At 52.6% G+C, this 21,331-nt stretch overlaps 1 protein-coding gene across 1 annotated transcript; it reads left to right on the top strand.

Annotated features, from left to right (window-relative positions):
• Positions 1-134: 134 nt before the first annotated feature.
• On the top strand, positions 135-20,552 carry ARHGAP1 (Rho GTPase activating protein 1). The gene is made up of 13 exons (XM_081098521.1): positions 135-245; positions 4,208-4,389; positions 4,613-4,708; positions 11,601-11,688; positions 15,680-15,811; positions 16,175-16,261; positions 16,468-16,566; positions 17,391-17,498; positions 17,578-17,654; positions 17,848-17,925; positions 18,374-18,502; positions 18,662-18,765; positions 18,886-20,552. Exons 2-13 carry the CDS (start codon positions 4,257-4,259, stop codon positions 19,063-19,065), a joined length of 1,311 nt encoding a protein of 436 aa, XP_080954647.1. The 5' UTR covers positions 135-245; positions 4,208-4,256; the 3' UTR covers positions 19,066-20,552.
• Positions 20,553-21,331: the final 779 nt, after the last annotated feature.

The following is a 21,331-nucleotide window of genomic DNA, read 5'->3' as shown; positions in this document are numbered from 1 at the left end:
CCGCCTCCTTTTGGGAGGGATGAGTCGGACAGTTATGCTGTTCTACTCCCAGGCGGGCGCGTACCGGAAGTGGGCTCCAGGAAAGGCCTTGTTTGGAGCGGGGAAGGGGTCGGAAGTGGGTTGGAGGTGTGGCGGAAGTGGCTGAGGAGTGAGGAGACGGGGAGGAGGCGGTTCCCTTTTTGCAGCGGAGCCGGATGTTTGCCGAGCTTTGACAGGCGTGGCAAAAGGAGCGGAGCGCGACCGCGGTGAGCTGCTGGGCGCGGGGTCTCCCCGGGAGGTGATGGGGGAAGGGAAGGGCTGGGCCGGGCCGTCTGAAGGGCTGCGGTACCGACGGGGAGGGTCCGAGGAAGGGAGGAGGGGTGGAACGGGACCTGGGAGCCTGGCCTTCCTGCTGCGGGAATTCTGTCCCACTCACGGGTCCGCAGGGAGAGGACTCGGCTTCCTTCGCTGCCTTCCTCCTGCCCTCCCTGGTGCAGAGTCCCGGTCAGATCGCTGCCATCGAGCAAGCCCCTGGGAAGGGAAAGGCTCGCTGCCCCGATCTGGCGAAACGCGAAGAGAAAGAAATTTGGGGGAAGTGTTCCATCCTGCCACCTATTAGGCCACGCTTTCATCTCAGTTTCATAATCAGTGCACCCAATCCGGATTTTGTAAACCATGGCGCTCTGTGCAAACGTGATTGTACTTGAAAGTCTTGCTGTTGTAGGATTTGCGTTTTCACCGTGTGGAGCTCCTAGGAGGACGATCCCAAGGCCAGAGAATGCGATTTCAAGTTGTTACCTCAGTTACGTTCGGAGGAGATCAGGGGAGAGGCTTTATTTTGTGGGTGTTTTGTTGTTTTGTTTTGTTTTTGTGGAACCTCTCTGAATCTTGAGAATCGCATGAATGAATTACAGTCACTTAGAGAAATATTGAGGGATTGCCCTGCACACTGGGACCACCTTAGACAGACATGGATTAAAATCTTGACTCTGCTGTATGGCCATTGGCAATTTGCTTAGTTTCCTGGAGCTCACTGTCCTCACACTGTAAAATGGGCCCAGTCGTGCATGCCTCTCAGATGCTGTTGTAAAGTTAAAAGGTAATTTTTGTCCAGTTCTTGGTGCTATACAGCCTTCAACAAATGTTGGTTCCCTTCTCCACTTAGGAGGTGGATTAATTCAGTAGCTACATGTGTCAGATGTAATTCTGAATAGGTCAGGGGTTCTTAAACAGAGAGTCTTAGAGGGCATGTGAACCACTTAAAATTGCATACAAGATTTCATGCAAGTGCTGATCTGTCTTAGGGAAAAAGACCACAAATTTTGTCAGAATTTCAGAGGTTCATATGAACCAGGTGGTCACGGTTCCATTCCCGGTCAGGGCACATGCCTGGGTTGTAGGCTCCATCCCTAGTGTGGGGTGTGCAGGAGGCAGGCGACCAATGATTCTCTCTCCGCATGCATGTTTCTATCTCTCTCTCCCTCTCCCTTTTTCTCTGAAATCAATTTAAAAATTATTTTAAATGAATAAGTAAATAATTCGGAGCGGTCCAGACTTCCAAAGGTTAAAACCTGTAGGTAAAAACTGCCTAAAGTGAATCTTGAGATTTTTATAAAGGCAGATTTTTACCTACTGAGAAGGGAAAACAACCTCCCAGTAAGAAGTATTTTGCAGCCGAAACCGGTTTGGCTCAGTGGATAGAGCATCAGCTTGCGGACTGAGAGGTCCCGGGTTCGATTCCGGTCAAAGGCATGTACCTGGGTTGCGGGCACATCCCCGGTGGGGAGTGTGCAAGAGGCGGCGGATCGATGTTTCTCTCTCATCAATGTTTCTAACTCTCTCTATCTCTCTCCCTTCCTCTCTGTGAAAAATCAATAAAATATATTTTTTTAAAAAAAGAAGAAGTATTTTGCAGCGTGGAGCAGGGCATGTAGATCCCTGGAGTCTTAGGCAGCCAGGATACTTACTTGCACTATATGTCAGAGTTTCCTCTCGCTAGCTTTCTCACCCTCCCACTGAGTGGGAGCTAAACTTCCAGGCTCACAGGGGGCAACAACTGTGGGTTGAAGGGTGGTGAGAGAGGCCAGTGGAGCTGGGAGGTGGGAACAACTGTGATTAGTTATTCTGGAAGAGGAGGTTATGGGGGAGCAGGGGTCAGTTCCGGGAGAACTGACAAAATAGAGGAGTTACTGGAAAAGAGGTGGACTTCCAGTTCTCCTTTCAAACTGTAGAGGATGACCGTCTCCCTCACACATACTTCAGCCACCAGCTGTTCCTTCTAATCCTGCTGTTCACTGCAGCACAGTATTTAGGACCCTGGAGAATTATATTTGTGGAAGGAGCCGTCACTTCTACAGATGAGGACATTTAGGACCAGATAGGAAAAGGACTGCCCAGTATCTTTGCAACTCGTTGGTTTAGGCAGGACTGTAATCCAGTTCTCCAAATACCTCATCCCCTGCCTTTTTCATTGCATCAAGCACCCACTGTGGGCAGGGCTGAGGGAGCACTTGGTGCCTGGGCAATGCCAGAAAGAAGGGAAGGAGAGAAGGCTCAAGTCTGGAGAAGGGTTACTTTGAGCTGCATTCTGTCCCTAATATCCAGCTGGGGAGCGAGGGGACCTTTCGCGGAGCCCTCACAGCCTCCTGGTTGAATGTAGGGAGGAGTATGTAGATGAATCAGTGGTGAAATCCTCAAGACTGAGGTTTGCCTGCCTTAGCAGGTTGAAGGGGAGTAGGGGGGCACAGAGTGAGGGGCCCAGCAGCACTCCGCAGGAGAAATGCATTCCCAAATAGGAGAGAGTCTTCATTTGTGTTCTTGGGAAGGGACTTACATTTGGCGGTAAGCAGCAATAGTGAATAAGGGTAGCAAAAAAGACCAAAGGAGAAGAAGAGGAAAAAGGTGGATTTTTTTTGTTGTTGTTTTTTGGCTGCTCAGCTTTGGCTCGGGAGCTTGAAACAGCTTTTGCCACTGAGTCGGTATAGTTGCCCTGGTAACAGGATGGTTGCTAGTTACGCAGAACCAGTTTACCATCCAGAGTCCTTGGCTGTGACATGTGCAGGAGGTTGTCATGCGACCTCCGGGTCCCGAGGTGTTCAGGGTCTGAATCCCCGGTGGCAATTCTCTCTTCCTACCCGTGCCTGGGTCTCGTCTGCATTCCTTATCTGCCCTGATGGTTCTCTGACCATATATGTCATTTTTTGGACTCCAGGAATGCAGCAAGCTTAGAGCAGCCTCTTTGGGGTTGGACTGACTGGATTGAATTGAAGCTGCACTCTGTTGCCCAGGTGGTGAGCTTGTGATGAGAGATGGGTGTGCTTCCCATTAGGGCTGAGGGCAGAAAGTGCTGCCTCCAGGCTGCGTGCAGCCCACATCCTTATGGCCAGACCCCAGACCTGGGCAAGCCCAGCTTCGGAGTGGCTCTTCTCCTTCCCTGCGTGCTCTGGCTGCTGTTCTCTTTTTCATCTCTTGTATCTCAGCATTCTGATGATGCTATGAACTTCCCTCTGTCCCATCTGTGCCCTCCAGCCCTTGGGGCAGTCTGTTGACCTTAGCCACCTTGAAGTTAGTGCCTGGAGCTCTCGCAGATTAGAGTGGACTTGGGAGCCCCCAGGACCCTGCAGATTGTTTGCTATGACTGGCAGGCAGATTCCATCCTCTGCTCCTGGTTTCCTGGGCAAAGCCAGCAGAGGCCTATTTTCTAGGCCCCATGTGGTCTTTGGCCACCTCCTCTTCCCCAAGTCAGGGGTCAAAGATAGAGTAGCCAGGGCCACAGCTGACCTTTTGGGGTTTGGAGCATCCATATGCTCCTTAGATTTTTATACCACCTCTACCCCATAACTGCTAGGGTCTGGAAGCATTCTGTGCTCTCTGACCCCTTAGGACAGGGGCACGGACCTCTGCCTCTGCAGCTGGGATGATAAGACTGAACCAGCGGGGCAGTAGGCAGTGCAGGGCCTGGCACGACTCTTCCCCATCCAGCTGGAGGACCTGAAGGCAGGCGCTGAGCTGTGCCATCCTCTGCCCAGCTGCCTTTTCTGGCAACATGTCAGACAATTGTGGCGCCAGAAGAACCAGAAGCTACATGGAACTCTTGGCAAGGATGAGAAGTGTTCAGGGACAGGGGAGCTTGGGGGAGGAAAGAGTGGGGTAGGAGGCTTGCTGTAGCAGTTACAGGTATAAAGAGGGTGTTGCTGACCCTCTTTACACCTATAACCGCCTCTCCCAGGTTTCTCTTCAGGTTCCGTGGGGTGAGGCTGTCGGGGACGGGCTCAGCTATGGACCCACTTTCAGAGCTTCAGGATGACCTGACCTTGGATGACACCAGCCAGGCTCTGAACCAGCTGAAGCTGGCCTCCATTGACGAGAAGAACTGGCCCTCAGATGAAATGCCCGACTTTCCCAAGTCAGGTGGGCACCACTGGATCTCAGGCAGCTACAGGCGCCTTAGATGGGGAGACCCCTTCCTGCTGGGGGGAGACTCTGGGAGGGCAGATGGGGGCAAGCTGACCAGCCCCAGCATGGGGCTAGGAGCACAAGCCTTCCTGGGGAGAGGGCCCAAGAGCACAAGTCTCAGGGAGAACACTGGGCCAGCCTAGCCCAGACTACCCCCTGACTTTGCCATGTTCCTCAGACGACTCCAAAAGCAGCTCCCCAGAACCTGTCACACACCTGAAGTGGGATGACCCTTACTACGACATCGCCCGGCACCAGATTGTGGAGGTGGCAGGTAAGCGCCCCCAATTCTGCACCTTTTTCCTCATAGTCTGCACTTCTGGCCTAAGGAAGCCAGTCCCTTGTACCACAGGGTAAGGGAAGGGATTCGGGGAGGGGCCATGCCCATTCTGTGGTCTGACCCCTGGCCCTGGGTCTCCTGAGCACCATTCTTTAAACTCACCACTTGATTGTGGTGGCCACTTGGTCTGTTCACCTGCAACCACTTCCTAAACTGTGACCGCACTGTCTCCATTGGCGGATGGTCTGTGGGGGGCAGTGTGGCCTAGTGGCTTTGAAGTTAGAAAACCCTGGTTTGATTTCTAGCTTTGCTCTCTGAACTCATTGCTTCTGGACAGGGCTGTTGAGAGAACTGCAATAGTGAATGTATGTCAGGGCCTAGCCCAGAGTACATAGTTAGCCCTGAATAAGTGGTCATTCACCTCCCTTTCATCTGCCCTCATGCCAGCTTTCCTACTTTCTTAGTTACTGGAGAGCAGGCAGGTGCCAGTCCCTCCTACCTCCAAGGAAGTCGAAGTCAGGGGCCATATGACCCCGGAGCATCAGGTTCCCAGCAGGTGTGTTACCCTGTTGAGAATGGGTACAGAGTAGCCCCAAGGTCTGGCCTCCATGTGCTCCCACCCTCCTGTTCATAATGCAGTACCCAGAAGACTCCAGGGCCTGGAGAGGCAGCAGGGATGTTGATGCCCTGGTTTCTGCCCTCAGGGTCCTACTGCTAATAGAGGAAATTGATTGCAAGATTCTTTGTCTTTTTCCTAATGGTTTTCCATCCTTGGTGAGGCCAGGCAGCTATAAGCAAGAGTGATAGCATGGCCCTGCTCTGAGTCACTGGAATGGGCAAGGGGAGCAGGGAGCACATGGTCTCTGGACCCAGTGTGGTGCTGGCCGCGGGGGCTGGAGGCATCTGGCCTCTCCTCAGTGCTGGGCTCAGAGGTTATCCCTGATGTCAGAGGTATTCCCATGACATCTGTGTTCCTGGATCCTGCCCAGGTCTGAGTTGGGGGCCTTGGCTGTGGCCTCTCTCATCCCAACAGAAGCAAGGCTAAGTTATTTCCTGATCTGTTCTTGACCTGGGCACAGGACAGTCCCCTGAAGGTTTAGAACTGTCTCTCCTCACTACCAGAAAGGCACCTGATTGGAGCATGGGGGGAGTGGGGAGGGTGCCTGACGTGAAGGAGTCTATCCTGACATCCTCCTGGCCTATGTGGCCAGGTCACAGGAGAGCAGGCCGCTCCTCTCCCCAGGGGTGTCCCCTGTGCCCCTGCAAGCAGAGCTGCAACATGTTTCTATTTCCCCAGGGTGTGATGAGCCTGAGGGGGCCCAGCCAGGTAGGTGTGTTCCTGGCTCTCCCTGCTTGGCCTCTCTGGGCTGTGGCCTCTGGGCTGTGGATCAGGAAGGGCTCTTGGGGCCGCTTAATTGCAGTCCCACTCTAGGGAGCTGGCAGTGGGCGGTGCCTGGGAGCCGGAAATAGCAAAGAACTATGGGTGGCAGCTGTGTGGCAATACATCCAGAACCTAAGGGAAAGGAGCTTCAGGGACGGCGGGGCCTTGTCCACAGAGGTAGCGAGGGGGTTGGCTGGCTCTGAGCAATGGCCTGGCCTGCAGGCTGGCTCCTCAAGCCTGAGCTGAGTGCTGTAGGCGCAGTGCCCCTCTGGTGGGGTTGGCCCCCATGCCTGTGCCTCTCTGACTGCTGAGAGGAGTTTGGATTGGCACTGCCAGAGTGAGACCTGTTTGATGAGACCATGGTGACCAGCTCCTGGGGGGCCAGCTTCCTGGCATTAGAAACCAGACAAAGAGCCCATGTTGGAATGGAGGCTGGGTTATGTCCCCACCTCCTCTGCAGCCTGTTATCGCTAGCGGTGGCTGTCATGCTCCACTGTCACTCTGAACTCAGTCCACATGGTTCTTCCCAGTGGTGTGCTGACAGACGTGGCCCTCCTGAAAGGGAAAAAAAGGCTATTGTTTGTACCATTTGAAATTTCTACCATGGCAGATTTCAAGCTACGAACACGCTATTGAAGTCAACTGGCTTGCAATATTCCTGACAGTTTAACAATATAACAGATATATGAGCCGGCTCCAGGACTTTGCCCAGCCCCCACCTCCCTTCTCCTGGGCCTGCCCTGCAGGTTGTGGGCGGGGCTGGTGGCTGGCCTGGCTGCCCCGCAGTTCCCAGAATGGCTGCTGGAGGAGCTGCTGTTGCTGATTAACACTCAGGCTACCCTGGGAGGAGAATTCTTGATCGGTATCTGGGGAATGCACAGGCTTCATTCTCAGGCGGCTGGTCTTTTCCTGGTGCTTTCCACAGCGCTGTGCCTCCTCCTCATTGAGCCCTCCCCCAGCTCTGGGAACACTAGTGCTGCCCCGGCTCCTTCTGTCCCTTCAGGCTCCAGGGCAGAAGTCCACTCTCTTCTCAGATCAGGAGGGGAGTTCTGGGCCTTGTTACGTACCTTTTTGGAGCAGCAGTCACCCTGCCTGCTGGCAAATGCCTGGGTCACCAAAGGACTTGGGCACTTGGGTAGGGTGGGGGCGAGACCCTCAGGTTGCCCATACCTCATTCCTCGCCTGTGTGTGTGTGTGGGGAGGGAGGGGCGGGGGGATCTTGCCTCACTACTCCTCCTTTTGTCCCCCACCTCCATCCTGACTTCATTCAACCTTCCTTTTTTGAACATCTGCTCCGGATTGGGCCTCCTAGTCAGCACTGAGGATTCAGTGAGGGAAAATACACACTCCTTCCTATAAGGAGTGTCCAGTCCAGTGAAGTGGTTCTTAAAGCTGATCTTTGAGAATGTGAAAAGTGTAGACCTACTGCCCTAGAAAACACATGCATGTGCTTATAATATTTTTCATATGACATCATGGCATTGGTGGGTGCCCATAGGGGAGCCATGGTTGAGGATCCAGTTTCCCATGTACAAGGTGCTGGGCCAGGCTCTGGTGGATGGAGCACAGGCTCTGGTCCTTCACCCCAATTGCTTGCTTTACCAGTTACTAGCTCTTCAAATTCCAAAGCCCAGTGAGCTCAGACTTTCTTTCCTGCCTAAGTCCTCAGGTCTGCCAGCCAATGAGCGCTGCCTTACTGTTGGGGGCAGGCATAGAAAGAATCTCTTGTAATACCCATGCTCCTCCCAGGGTTTTACCCCACATCCGGGGCATTTCCTGTTTAGAGGGGAGTAGGCAAATGATGTCCCTCCCTTCACAGGCTCGTGGTAGGAGTCCAGGGGTTTCTAAAGCTCTAGATTGTACATGAGGCTGGGCTGGCCAGTCTAATCCTTTGCCCTAGTCTGCTCTTTGATCGCCTGTCAGACCCTTGGGAAGTAAATCAGAGTAGACCCCAGAGGCTTCCCCTTCCCCCACTGGCCTGGAAGGAACCCAACACCAAGATCTAGGCTAGGGTATGAGAGAGAGCAAGTGGTATCCAGTTCATCAAAATAGACCTTCTTCCAGATGAACTGCACCTTCTCCCCCTCACACAGGCTTGCAGAGGTTTCTCTGCCTGTAAGTCTGGAGAAATTCTGCCCCAGACTATGGGAAACTCACTGCCTAAAGCAGTCTGATGACCTAGAGGTCATGAACACTCAGAAATAGAATGTGCGTACTATGTAGTTCTGACTGGTGTCTGCGTGTGGACTACCAGCATTTATTGAACACCTACCACATGCTTGGCTCTGGTCTGGCATGAAAGATTCAAAGATGGAGCTGCTCACAAGCCAGTAGAGGAGACAGGCACATAAACAATTACACGGGAGAGTCAGAGCGTCATGGATAATGGTTCATGCTTGAGCCATGAAAAGGGACAGCTGACTTGTCTAGGGAAAGGAGGAGAAGACATAGGCTTCTAGAAGGAGATTATGCCCTGGATGAGTCTTAAGGATTCAGAGGAGTTAGCCTAGAGGAGGGGGGCAAAATTGTCTAGAGAAAGGTCTGTCTAGCATGAGAAACAGCCTACTGTGGACAGGGCTGCAAACACTGTTGTGTCAGAAGTGTGCACAGTGTGAGCCTGGAGAGGCAGGAGCCAAGCCTGGACAATCCTGTGAGCCATTCCAAGGAATGTGGCCAGCAGGACTGGGCCCACTTTGCCCACATTTCAGAAGCCTCCTTCAGCCTCTCCATAGATGCTGGCCCCAGCCCTAGAGAACAGAGTCAGAGCCTTGGCAACCACTTTGGAAAAGCACTGATTCCTGAGTGAAGTCACTGACCAAGAAGCATCATCAAGGTCATGGCTTATTAAATACGGAGAAGACCCTCAGCAAGGCCTGGGGGATCCTTAGTCCTCAGAGGGAGATGGAGGACAGACTCTGCACTTCGTGGGTTGTGTCAGTAGCGTTCTATTCGCCTCCAAAACAGTCAGGGTTAGGCAAGTGTGGTTTGGTGCTCTGCAAAAGCATGAGGGTGGAGCCGAAGGGAAGGTAGGGACCAGGTCTTGTCCCCATTGATCTTTGCTTGGGGTTCCTGATCCATGCTGACCTGGAAGAACATCTCACTTTTAGGGAGGAAAAACATACGTCTCAGTAGCTCCTTGGTTTCATGACAAAGTCAGATGGTCAGGCCTTCAAATTATGGCTAGCTTTGGACAAACATCCAGACACGTTACATCCAAATGAACATTTTCCCACAGCGTTACAAACTCCTCTCAATTTCACGTTCTTTGGAATATCCTTAATGAGAAAGGATATGATTTTTAGAAATGTCCAGAATTTAGAGGCAGGTGTGGTTAATCCTATCTAATAAAAGAGAAACATGGTAATTAGCTGTACCTCTGCTACCCTTCCCATTGGCTAATCAGGTCGATATGCAAATTAACTGCCAGCCAAGATGGCGGCCGGCAGCCAGGCAGCTTGAAGCGAACATGAGGCTTGCTTGCTTCAGTGATGGAGGAAGCCAGGTTCCTGCCTGCCGCTGCCGGCCTCTGAGCTTGCAGTTTAAGAAACATTGTTACAAATATAGAAGCTAAACAAAACCCCAGAAACCTGCTTTCAGCCATCAGGGATCTCAGAGCTGGAGTTGAAACAGTGTTTCGATTATAGAACCCAAACAAACCAGATACCTGCTTTCAGCAGCCGAGGCCTCAGAGCTGGAGCCAAGCCTCAGAGCTAAAGCTGGCCCAGAATTAAAAAAAAAAAGAAAAAAAGCAGTTGGGAGCTTCAGTCAACTGCCAGCCTGAAAACAGCCCTCAGCCCTCACCCTGACTGGCCAAGCACCCCAGTGGGGACCCCCACCCTGAAGGGGGTGTGACCAGCTGCAAACAGCCATCAGCCCCTCACCCAGGCTGGCCAGGCACCCAAGCGGGACCCCCACCCTGATCCAGGACACCCTTCAGGGCAAACCAGCCGGCCCCCACCCGTGCACCAGGCCTCTATCCTATATAGTAAAAGGGTAATATGCCTCCCGGCACCGGGATCAGCGTGACAGGGGCAGTGCCCCAACCCCCTGATCGGCCCTGCTCTGTGCGTGACAGGGGGTGGCGCCGCAACCTCCCCATCGACCCTGCCTTGAGTGTGACAGGGGGCGGTGCCCCAACCCCCCAATCAGCCCTACCCTGAGCGTAACTTGGGGTGGCATCGCAACCTCCTGAACCGCCCTGCTCTGTGCATGACGGGGCGGCGCACCAACTCCCCAATCGGCCCTGCTCTGAGCCTGACCAGCGGCTGCACCTAGGGATTGGGCCTGCCCTCTGCCACCCGGGAGCAGGCCTAAGCCAGCAGGTCGTTCTCTCCTTAGGGGTCCCAGACTGCGAGAGGGCACAGGCTGGGGGGTGGGGGGAGCCCCCCCTCCCCTCCCCATGCACAAATTTTTGTGCACCGGGCCTCTAGTAATTCTAATAAATCAGAAAGTGTTGTTAGTGGTCAAAATGAGACTACTGTTGCCCTGGCCAGTTGCTCAGTGGTTAGAGTGTTGGCCTGCAGACTGAAGGGTCAAGGATTTGATTCTGGTCAAGGGCACAGTCCCTGGCCCTGTTTGGGGCACGTGTGGAAGGCAACCAGTCAATGTGTCTCACATCAATGTCTTCCTCTTTCTCTTTTCCTCTCCCATCCTCTCTAAAAACCAAAGGAAAAAATATCCTCAGGAGAGGATTAACAAAGAAAAAGAGAGGGAGAGACACTATTGCTAATCAGGCTGATTTCCTCAGTGAGGTTTTCCAAATATACACTGCTTAAAGGGGATGCTTCTGAAATAAGTGTGACTTTTAAGGTGACTCCTTGGCAAAACAGTTGCTTTGAAGGATGTGACATAAAATTAGCCATTTCTAATTGTACAATTTGGTGGTATTTAGTAGTCACAATGTTGTGTATCTCCATCTCCATGTACTTCCAGAATTTCACCCATACCCTTACAAACCCCGTACTCATAAGCAGTCAGTCTCTGTTCTTGCCCTCTTAGTGGTCATGACAACCACTAATTTGCTGTCTTTATGGATTTACTTATTCTAGATAACTCGTATAAATGGAGTCATACAATATGTAGCTTTTGGTGACTTGTTTTCTCTCTTAGCATAATGTTTTCAAGGTTCATTCAAAGTGTAGCATGTATCAGTACTTCATTCCTTTTTATAGCTGAACAGTATTCCATTTATGGATATACCACCTTTTCTTTACCCATTCACCTGTTGATGGACATTTGGCTTGATTCTATCAGGTGTGAATTTTTCTTTTTGAAAGTCATGTTATTTCTTTATACCTCAGCCCCGTATCCCTGAGAGCAACCTGTCCCTCTTCCTTCAGCGACACCCCCTCAAGTGCAGGCAGCTGCCCAGAGGTGCATCTGCATGGCCTGCTCTGGCCCCTGTCTTAAATGGTACAGGTCTCCAGGCCTGGCACCTTTCAGGCCCTCAGCCTGCTTCTCTTGGTTCATCTTTCACCCACCATGCTCCATCTTCTCCACATCTAGGAGATGACAAGTATGGACGGAAGATCATTGTGTTTAGTGCCTGCCGAATGCCTCCCAGCCACCAGCTGGACCACAGCAAGCTCTTGGGGTGAGTACCCATATGGAAGGTGGCGGGACCTGTGCCCAGATCCCCAGTTTGGCCTGTTGTTGTTTTCCTTATTGTCCCTCCCTGTGTGGGGCCATCTCCCGCCCTGAGGGAGTCAGTCCTGGGCTAGGAGTTTTTAATCCTGGAAAGTGTGACCTTGGCAAGTGTCTTCGTCTTTTTAAGTCTCTTTTTCTTCACTTTCCCTAGGGAATATTCACACAGCCCTCCTTCCTTGCAGGAGTGAAGATACTGTGTGTGAAAATGCTTGGAAAAGTAAAACCCTGTCCAAATGTGAGGGCTAATCTGGTTATCCAATGTGGTTGTCGTTCCCCATTATGTGCACAAGTAGTACTATCTTATTTGGTGCCATTGGCGTCTGTACCTGCCTGGATACTGTTGGCTTTATGTATAAAATAGCTCTGGTTAGTCTGAAATCTCCTGATGCAAGGCAAGAGGCTGATTGAAAGGGTGGGTTTGAATGTGGCGGCCACGGTGTGGTTCCTGCCGGGGCTCTGTCACCTGTGTCTGTTGGCACCAGGCACAGCCATGAAGAAACAGGAAAGATTCCTGCTTCTGTGGAGCTCACAGTTCTATTGAAAGTGGGCAATTCCAGAATTGATCGGCCATACCGTTGTCATTGTAGTAATGCCTGCTTCATTGCCCTGGTTCAGCTTCCTTCTCAACTTGCCTGTTGCCACTTGGAGTACATGTTGGCTCCTTACGGTGCCAGTGGTAACGGGGTGCTTCCACTTGGGCTGTTTCCTCATGTGCGAGTATAGTGTGGTTTTAGCTGCGGGGAATGACTGAGGCTGCAGAAGCCGCGGTGGAAGTCAGCCTACACTGCAGTGCCATTGAGGAGCCAGGGGCTGCTTACATCATCCTTAGAACCAGAGCGTTTATTTTCCCTCTTCGAACAAAAAATATGTTTGCTGTAGTTTTACCATATAAGGTACTTTAAAAACATGAAAAAAATAAAAAAGAAAGCGGGAGTTTGACAAGCCTTGTTCCAATAAACATTCCTGAGCCACGGCTGTCAGCCCGGGGCCCACAGCAGGGGCGGGACTCCACGGAGGCAGAGCCCTACTGTGCTCCTCACTGTGTGTACAGCTGTGGTCTTGCACTTCTTCCCTGACCAGTTGAAAACACTTCCTGAAATTGGAAATGTTTGCACTGCCCATACCACCTCCTTGCAGTTCTGAATGGCTCTGTGCCTGTAGGGTGTGTGAGGGTCGGGACAGCCCAAGGGTACAGTAGCTAAAGGGGAAGGACTTGGTTGCTGAGTCTCTGTAGCCCCAGGGAGCCAGGGCCAGACCGGATCAGCGTGTGCCGTCTTTCTCTCTGGCCTCCTGAACCCTCCTCCCACCAGCTCCTCAGACCGGCAGTCCAAGAGTAGGCCAAGGAGCTCAGCCTGAGGGTGACTGAGTCATGGATCCCTCCACCCCCTCCGCCTCTTATTTTATCACTTCTGACAAGGCAGTGGAGAGACTCCTGGCCAGATAATAGCCCGAATGGGAGGAAGTCAGAGGGTGGGGATGGGAAAGCACCCGGTTTTCAGGAGAGAGCCTGGTGGGTGAGGGGCACCCATTCTGGGGCTTTGTCTGACTCCAGGAAGCCCCCTGCCATCCTGTCCTCTGTCCCACACAGATCTCCCCTCCCCCACCTGACCTGGTCACAGTCCCTACTGGGAGCAGAGAGGCACGTCCATCAGAGGTCAGGCCTGTCCTCTGGTTGTCAGATTCTCTCTAACTTGGCTTTCCCAGCTGTCACCCAGGTCTCAGGGTTGAAGCAGAAAGTGCCTACACCTTGGATGCAGAAGCCCAATTAGACTTGGCTCTGCCTCTTACTAGCTGTGTACTTGGGAGTGGGTCTCTTCTGAGCCCCATAAAAATAAGAAGTGTGCCCACCTCACAGGGTTGTTGTGGGCATTAGATAAGATATATACATGAAATGCCACTGTATCCATTTGTAAAGAAAACTATACACAACTATACAAAAAAGTCGCCCATAAACCCCATCACCCAGAGAGAAAACCACTGTTAATATTTTAGTGTATTTGCTTCCTATTTTTTCCTATAACATATACAAGGCTCTATAGTCAGTTTTGTATCTTACGTAATGTTTTTATCTTCTGAGCATTAAACATTCATCAAAGACATCCTTTAAAAATTTTTATTGACATATGATATATATACAGAAAAGTGAACCTTGTGTGTACTTGATGAGTTTTGAAAAACTGAGCCCACCCGTGTCAGCCCCTCCCACAAACCTCCCTTCGCTCTTCTAGTCACTACCACAAAGGGCAACCACTGTTCAGACTTCTCACTTCACAGACTGGTTTTGTCTGTAGGAGCATCCTGTGAGGTATTCTATTTATAGATGTCTCGTGATTTATTTAACCAATTCTGTTGTTGGATAGCTAGCTTGCTGCTCAGTTGTTGCTGCTTTTCCATGATAAAACAGGCTACAATGAACAGCCTTCTACAAAAATGTTTCTGTTCATCTCTGCTTCTTTCTCAGGGTCAAAGAGTAGGAACATTTTATAGGTTCTGATAGAGATCACTTTATTGCCCTCCTAGAGGTCGTAACATCCATCAAAGGATGAGTGTATTTTCACTACAAGTATTGCTATTTTTTAGTTGCAAAATGCCATCTTTTTATGTGAAGAAACCTTTCTTTGCATATTGTGAAGTTCTCAGTGTATCTAAGGGGTAACGTATTGTGTAATAACAGTGATTGGGATCAGAGTAATAATTCATCCCTAGACACTTCACTTGCCTGCCTGTGCTGGCCGAGCCCACCACCCATGGACCATTGCGAAAGTTACCTTCTCCAGGGTAGGTCAGGAGGTACCTGGACACTAAGTCGCATCCTTGGGCACTTTGCCAGGTTCCTTTCTCCTTTCCCTACCCCCTTGGAAGCCCCTGTATTTCCTGCCTCCCAGCCTCCAGTCATGATCCTGCTGAGGCCTGGGGCTGGCCACCCAGAACGAGTGGCCATTCCTTCCTTTCTGGATTCCTTGTTCATTTTCTTTATACTTCTCCACCTTAGGGGGGCTCCACACCGTGTGTGCTTCTTTTGGAGTGGTAGATATGTTACGAGCATAGGGAACCTGAGATGTGGCTCTTTGGTCCACAAAAAGCCCAGTGATTGGAGCAGGGACGGGGACCCCCTGGCCACCCAGTCCCCTCTCAGGGCAGTGTTTTACAGCCTGTGCTAGGAATTCAAGTATAAGCGGGAGAGCTGCACTGTGGTTGAGAACGCAGGCTTGCCTAGCTGGTTTGGCCCAGCAGAGCCTTGGCGTGTGGACTGAGGGTCCCAGGTTCAATTCCAGTCAAGGGCATATGCCTGGGTTGCAGGTTTGATCCCAGTAGGGGGCATGTAGGAGGCAGCCGATCAATGATTCTTTCTTATCACTGATGTTTCTCTCCCTCTCCCTTCCTCTCTGAAATCAATAAAAACCAACTTGAAAAAAAAACCAAAAACGCAGGTTTTGGCGTTAGATAATTCACCTCCAGGCTCCACCATAAACTGTGACCTTGGGTATGCACTTGACCTAAGCCTCATTGCCCTCACCTGTAAGAAGAGGATAATATCAGCCTTGATTGTTACAAGGAAGGCATGAGATATTAAGTGCTTGGCACACGCTAAAAGCTTGATATTGATAAATGGTGTCATTATTGTTGATTTGACAATCCTGTGAGGGAAATGTTATTCCCGTGTTTACTGCAGTTATGTGAGAGGGCTCCAGTTAGAGTCTTGGTCTCCAGACTCCTGGTCAGTGCTCAAAACTGAGAGCTGTTGTTATCATTGCCCCGCCCAGCCCCAGCCCCTCCACAACAGCATGGCAACTGCTGATGCAGCCAGGATGGATGGTGCGGGGCCAAGGGTCTTGGGGAGGGGGTTTGATATAAGCAGATTCCTGGGGCACCAGGTTCTGTCTTAAAGGGCCCCACCTGTGTACAGGGCAGGCCTAAGCAGGTCTTTTCTCTTGCAGGTACCTGAAGCACACCCTGGACCAGTACGTGGAGAGTGACTACACACTGCTTTACCTGCACCACGGCCTGACCAGCGACAACAAGCCCTCCTTCAGCTGGCTCCGGGATGCCTACCGGGAGTTTGACCGAAAGTGGGTTGGGGCCCAGGGGTGGGCTCCAGGGCCTGGAGCAGGTGGCTCTGGAGTCAGCAGCTCTGCCAGGTCCTGGGCTGCCCTGTACTTGGGCAGGAGCTTATTCCATGCCAGGGGAAGTCAGGGTAAATGCAAAGAATCAGAAGTTGGAACCGCCTGGGCTCAAATCCGTTTCTCTACTTACTCATTCTGTGACCTTTCATGTTACTTAACATCTCTGAGCCTCCGTTTCCTAATCTGTAAAATGGGGCAGCAATGATACTTTGCAGGCTTGCTATAAGGAGTGAAATCAGATGTATATAAGAACATACTCTGTGTCTCCTGTGCCACACCCACTCCTGAATTCCCACTCTACCTCCACAGGTACAAGAAAAACATCAAGGCCCTGTACATCGTGCACCCCACCATGTTCATCAAGACCCTGCTCATCCTCTTTAAGCCCTTCATTAGGTGAGCAGGCCGAGGGCGGGATGGTGGTGTCCCCGTGCTTCCCCTTGAACTCTGAAGCAGATGCCAGAGGAGGCCAAGCATCCTGGGGACACCCCCGTTTGGGGCTAGGCCTCGGTCTGATCTGGCTGGGCTGCTGAGGGGACAGTGGAGGTCTGCTGAAGCCGGGGCGCTCCCCAACCCATGCATGCCCTTTCCTCCATCGGCAGCTTCAAGTTTGGACAGAAGATCTTCTATGTGAATTACCTGAGTGAGCTGAGCGAGCACGTGAAGCTGGAGCAACTAGGGATCCCTCGCCAAGTGCTCAAGTGAGGCTGGGCAGGGGCTGTGTGTGCCCACTGGATGGCATCTGTGTACACGCGTGTCATGTTGGTGGGGTGGGGTGTGCCGGCCAAGGGGAGAGGAAGCCTTGAGAATCCCAGGATAAACAGGAAGCAGATGTAACAATTGAGAGACAGCACATGAGGAGAGAGTGTGAGTTCAGATTCTGTTTCTGTCACTTAAAGTGACCAGATCTCTTTATTTATTTATAAATTTTTATTTATTTCTGAGAAGAAGGAAGGAAAGAGATATAGAAACATCAATGATGAGAGAGTATCATTGATTGCCTCCTGCATGGCCCCCACTGGGGATCGAGCCTGCAACCTGGGCATGTGCTCTCATCAGGAATCGAACAGTGACCTCCTGGTTCATAGGTTGATGCTCAACCACTGAGCCACGCCATCTGGGCCGGATCAGAGCTCTCTAAAGCAGTGGTTCTCAACCTGTGGGTCGCGACCCCTTTGGGGGTCGAACGACCCTTTCACAGGGGTCGCCTAAATACATCCTGCATATCAGATATTTACATTACGATTCATAACAGTAGCAAAATTAGTTATGAAGTCGCAATGAAAATAATTTTATGGTTGGGGGTCACCACAACATGAGGAACTGTATTAAAGGGTCGCGGCATTAGGAAGGTTGAGAACCACTGCTCTAAAGACTTTACATTCTCCTGTGTAAAGCTGGGTTGTTACATAAATCCAATGAACTAGCCTGTGTAAAAAAAAAGCCCAGGAAGTGCCTGACAAATGGGTTATCGTAGCGTCTACAGAACCAGGCAGAGGGCCTGACCATCCCATCTGCTCCCCAGGTATGATGACTTCCTGAAGTCCACACAGAAGAGCCCTGCAACAGCCCCCAAGCCCATGCCCCCACGGCCCCCACTGCCCAACCAGCAGTTTGGGGTCTCACTGCAGCAGTGAGTATGGGAACGGGGCACCTGGCACCGGGAGCCCAGGACAGGCTGAAGACCCCGCTCACTGCCCTTGTGCCCACAGCCTCCAGGAGAAGAACCCAGAGCAGGAGCCCATTCCTCTCGTGGTCCGCGAGACGATTGCCCACCTGCAGGCCCACGGTGAGTGCCAGGGCCCACCTGTCCCTACGACCTGCTCAGGGTCCCCCGTCCCCTCAGGAAGGGGCCAGGCACAGCTGGGAGGTCCCATGCGCACCCGCACTTGCACTGACCCTGACTGGAACCCCCAGATGGAATGGTGGGGAGTTACATGTGCCCCAGAACTCTGAGGCTCACCAGGCCCCCTGTTTCCCAGCTCTCACCACTGAAGGGATTTTCCGAAGGTCTGCCAACACCCAAGTCGTACGGGAGGTACAGCAGAAGTATAACATGGGTGAGTGGTCCCAGGGGTGTCTAGCTCACATGTGGGCGCTGGGGTGGAGGGGTTGGGGGCAGGTGTGTGACTGTTAGGGGCTTCCCTGCCTTTTGCTGCCCTATAAACAAGGGTCCCAGGCTCTGTTTCTGTCAAAGGTTCTATGGCATCTGCTAAGATAACATGGTACCTCTCCCACCTGGCTGTTCCAGGCCTGCTCCCTCATTGGTCAGGCTCTGGGTCCTGGGTTCAGGGTCATTCAGAGACAAGGAATAACTGTGGTGGGAGTCCCACTCCACCCAGTGGCCTGAGTCTGCATTCCCTGGTCATAAAGGAAGAGGTGATGGCAGGTGCAAGAGGCTCTCCTGGAGGAGGCCGTCTGAGGACGGTCAGGCAGTGGGGACTCCTGGGCCTCTGGCCTCCCAGCTCTGCCCAGCTCCCCTTCATCTTCCTCCCCACCCACCTCTAGGGCTGCCTGTGGACTTCGACCAGTACAACGACTTGCACCTGCCAGCGGTCATCCTCAAGACCTTCCTCCGGGAGCTTCCTGAGCCCCTGCTCACCTTTGACCTCTACCCTCACGTAGTGGGCTTCCTCAGTGAGTGCCTCTCCCATCCCAGGTCTGAGCTGCGTCTGCTGGTCTGTGCTGGACTCAGAGCAGGCGGGTTTGGTTAGGGTCTTCCCCCTGGTCTTGTGTGAGGGCTACCTGAGCCAGCCAGCCTTGGGCCCCTGTAACCCAGGCCCCCATTCTTCATAGACATTGATGAGAGCCAGAGAGTGGAGGTGACGCTGCAGGTCCTCCAGACGCTGCCCGAGGAGAACTACCAGGTGCTACGTTTCCTTACTGCCTTCCTGGTGCAGGTGAGTCTGCCTCTCACCTGAAAGGGGGGAGGAGCACCGGCTCCTGCTGCTCTGGTAGCCGATTGCAGGACGTGGGAGCTGGGTCTGTGGCCCTGCTGCAGCCCTGATTTCCCTCCACAGGTTTCTGCCCAGTGTGACCAAAACAAGATGACCAACACCAACCTGGCTGTCGTCTTTGGCCCTAACCTGCTGTGGGCCAAGGATGCTGCCATCACTCTCAAGGCCATTAATCCCATCAACACCTTTACCAAGTTCCTCCTGGACCATCAAGGGGAGCTGTTCCCTACCCCTGGCTCCTAGGGGCTCTGAGCACAGCCCCTGCCCACCAGCCCCCTTCTCTGATAGCCCTTCCTCTGGGAGCCCCAGTTTGGACTCCTGCCCAGGAAGGGGTCATGAGACCCGAGGAGATGAAGCTGGAGCCAGCCAACTGGGCAGCTCCTCCTCCCCTTCTTTCCAGTCCACCTCGCCGGCCCTGGAGGCCTTGCTGTTACCATGGGACATTTTTCTTCGCCTTATACTTCTCCTGCCTCCTTGGATCCCTGGTTCCTGTGGGGCTGTGCAGAGCTGGCCCTGGCCCTTCCAGTGGGAGGACTGGCTCCAGCAGTCCTTTCCTGCTTTCTCCTGCCTCTTTCCCTGGCAGCTGCAGATGCCAAAATCACTGTCAGCTGGGATGGTAGCTGGGCTGATGCGCCCCCTCCTGATTGCCGGGGAATGAAAGGCTGAGCTGGCTTAGGCAGGCCATGCTGAGGCTCCTCTCTGGGTGAAGGCCTGGGTGCAAGCCCCCTGCTCTATCCTCCCCTCAGCATGGGTACCTCCACCGCTAAGGAATTCAGCCTGGAGTCTGCTTCCTGTTTCTGCCTTTTCTTCCACGCATCCTGGTCAGCTTTTCCCATGTGGCACTGCCCCCAGAATGTTCTAACCCCTGCTTCTGCTTGGACGCAGCTTGGACGACATGGCTGAGTTCTTGCATCCATTAGAGATAGATAGCACCCCGGGTACCTGAGTAGGGGAGCAGGCTCAGCCTCTATGCCTTGTCTAAGGACAGCCTCTAGGCCAAAGGCTCTTGCAGTCCTGTGTGTTGTGGAGTCACACTGGTCTCTGCTCTGGCCAGAGATGACTCGGTGCCTCAGGATCGCAGTGGCTCCCTCCTCCTACGGGGGCTCCTGAGGGGATGGGCAGAGATTTTGCTAGTTAGGTCTAGCAGCCTTCCCCAGGGAGTAGGAGTCCCAGGCCCTGTTGTCTTTCCGACAACCTGGACTCCAGTGATGATGGCTGTCCTGCATTCCAACTGTATCCCTTCTAATTACACTCCTTCCTGGTGAACACCGAGAACGCCCCCCCTTCCTGTGGTCTTGACTTCTGGCGGGAGGGAAAACCCTGAACAGTGACCGTCCCCACAGCCGTGGCCAGAGCCTAGAGCCTGCACCATGGGGGTCCTCACTGACCAGCCCAGCTCCTTTTGGGCGCTCTCCCAGGGCACTGGTGTGTCAGGACTCCTGGTACCTGACTGGCTGCTGGTTCTGTTAGTGCCTGTGTCTCTAGCCTGGGTACAGGCCTGTGCTTCCTGCCCTACTTTGTGTACCAGGTGTTCACAGCCCCTTATCCTGGGAGCCTATGGATCTATTTGGTCTTCCCCTTCCCTGCCCCACTAGTCAGTGGGGACTGGGGGAAGGGCTTGTACTGTGAATCAAGTGTACACATTCACACTTCATGAATTCCTTGGCATCAATCATGTATTTCACCTCTGCACTTTTTGTATTTCAATAAAAATGGAGATGGAAACTGCCCATCTGACTATTAAAGAAGTGGGCATGGAGTTTCTGAAGTGGGTGGGAAGCGTGTGGCTGCGGGAGAGAAGATGGGGCCTCAGGAAGTCCCTGCCCAGTCCATCTGACCCCCTTCCTCATCTGGTTCACGTGTGTGTGTGGGCATGAGACCGTCTTCCAGGCTTAGAAGTGTGAGCAGTCACCTTCCAGTGTTGGCACCTGCCACATTCCAACTAGCCGCCATGTGAGTAACCTCTGACCACAGACTCTCCTGTCCCCCAAATGGAGTGGGCTTTGGTGGACAACAGCATGGGTTTTAGACTCAGACAGGGTTTGAATCTTTGTTTCCTCGCTCGCCACCAGCTCTCACTGGTAATCGTTGTAAAATTGGCCCCACCTCAGACCATTCCTTCATTTGAGGACCAGAAATAATGTGCAGAGAACAGTGCCCGTGGTTAACAAAATGACCACATTTCCCAGGTGAACAAAGCGACAGTCCCACCCTGTGCAGCAGCTGGGCTTGAAGCCCTCACTGGGCATCCCCATCTCCTCGGAGAGCCTCCGTTTCCACCCGCCATGCCCTTTCATGGAGCCATGAAAGGTCCCGTTTTCCTTTCCTCTTTTGAGGTTTTGCTTTGCTTGAGTTAAGATGCTAACATTTGTGTGTATTTTACTGCAATTTTCTTAAAAAGTGGTTTGTCACTATGAGGGCAGGCCAGAATTTCCCTTGGCACAGTGGTCAAGGTCAGGTTCCAACAGTTAGCTGTTTGCCTGCCAACAGCAATCAGGAGGCCATGCGG

This window comes from Myotis nattereri (assembly GCF_964212035.1).
Source record: "Myotis nattereri genome assembly, chromosome: 9".
In the NCBI taxonomy this organism is placed as follows: Eukaryota; Metazoa; Chordata; class Mammalia; order Chiroptera; family Vespertilionidae; genus Myotis; species Myotis nattereri.
This window is presented reverse-complemented; position numbering and strand designations above follow the sequence as displayed.

Coding starts and splice junctions, on each gene's coding strand:
- ARHGAP1 (XM_081098521.1), top strand. CDS start 4,257: ATGGACCCACTTTCAGAGCTTCAGGATGACCTGACCTTGGATGACACC. Junction 4,709..11,600: donor CCAGATTGTGGAGGTGGCAG/GTAAGCGCCCCC, acceptor CTCCACATCTAG/GAGATGACAAGTATGGACGG. Junction 17,926..18,373: donor ACAGCAGAAGTATAACATGG/GTGAGTGGTCCC, acceptor ACCCACCTCTAG/GGCTGCCTGTGGACTTCGAC.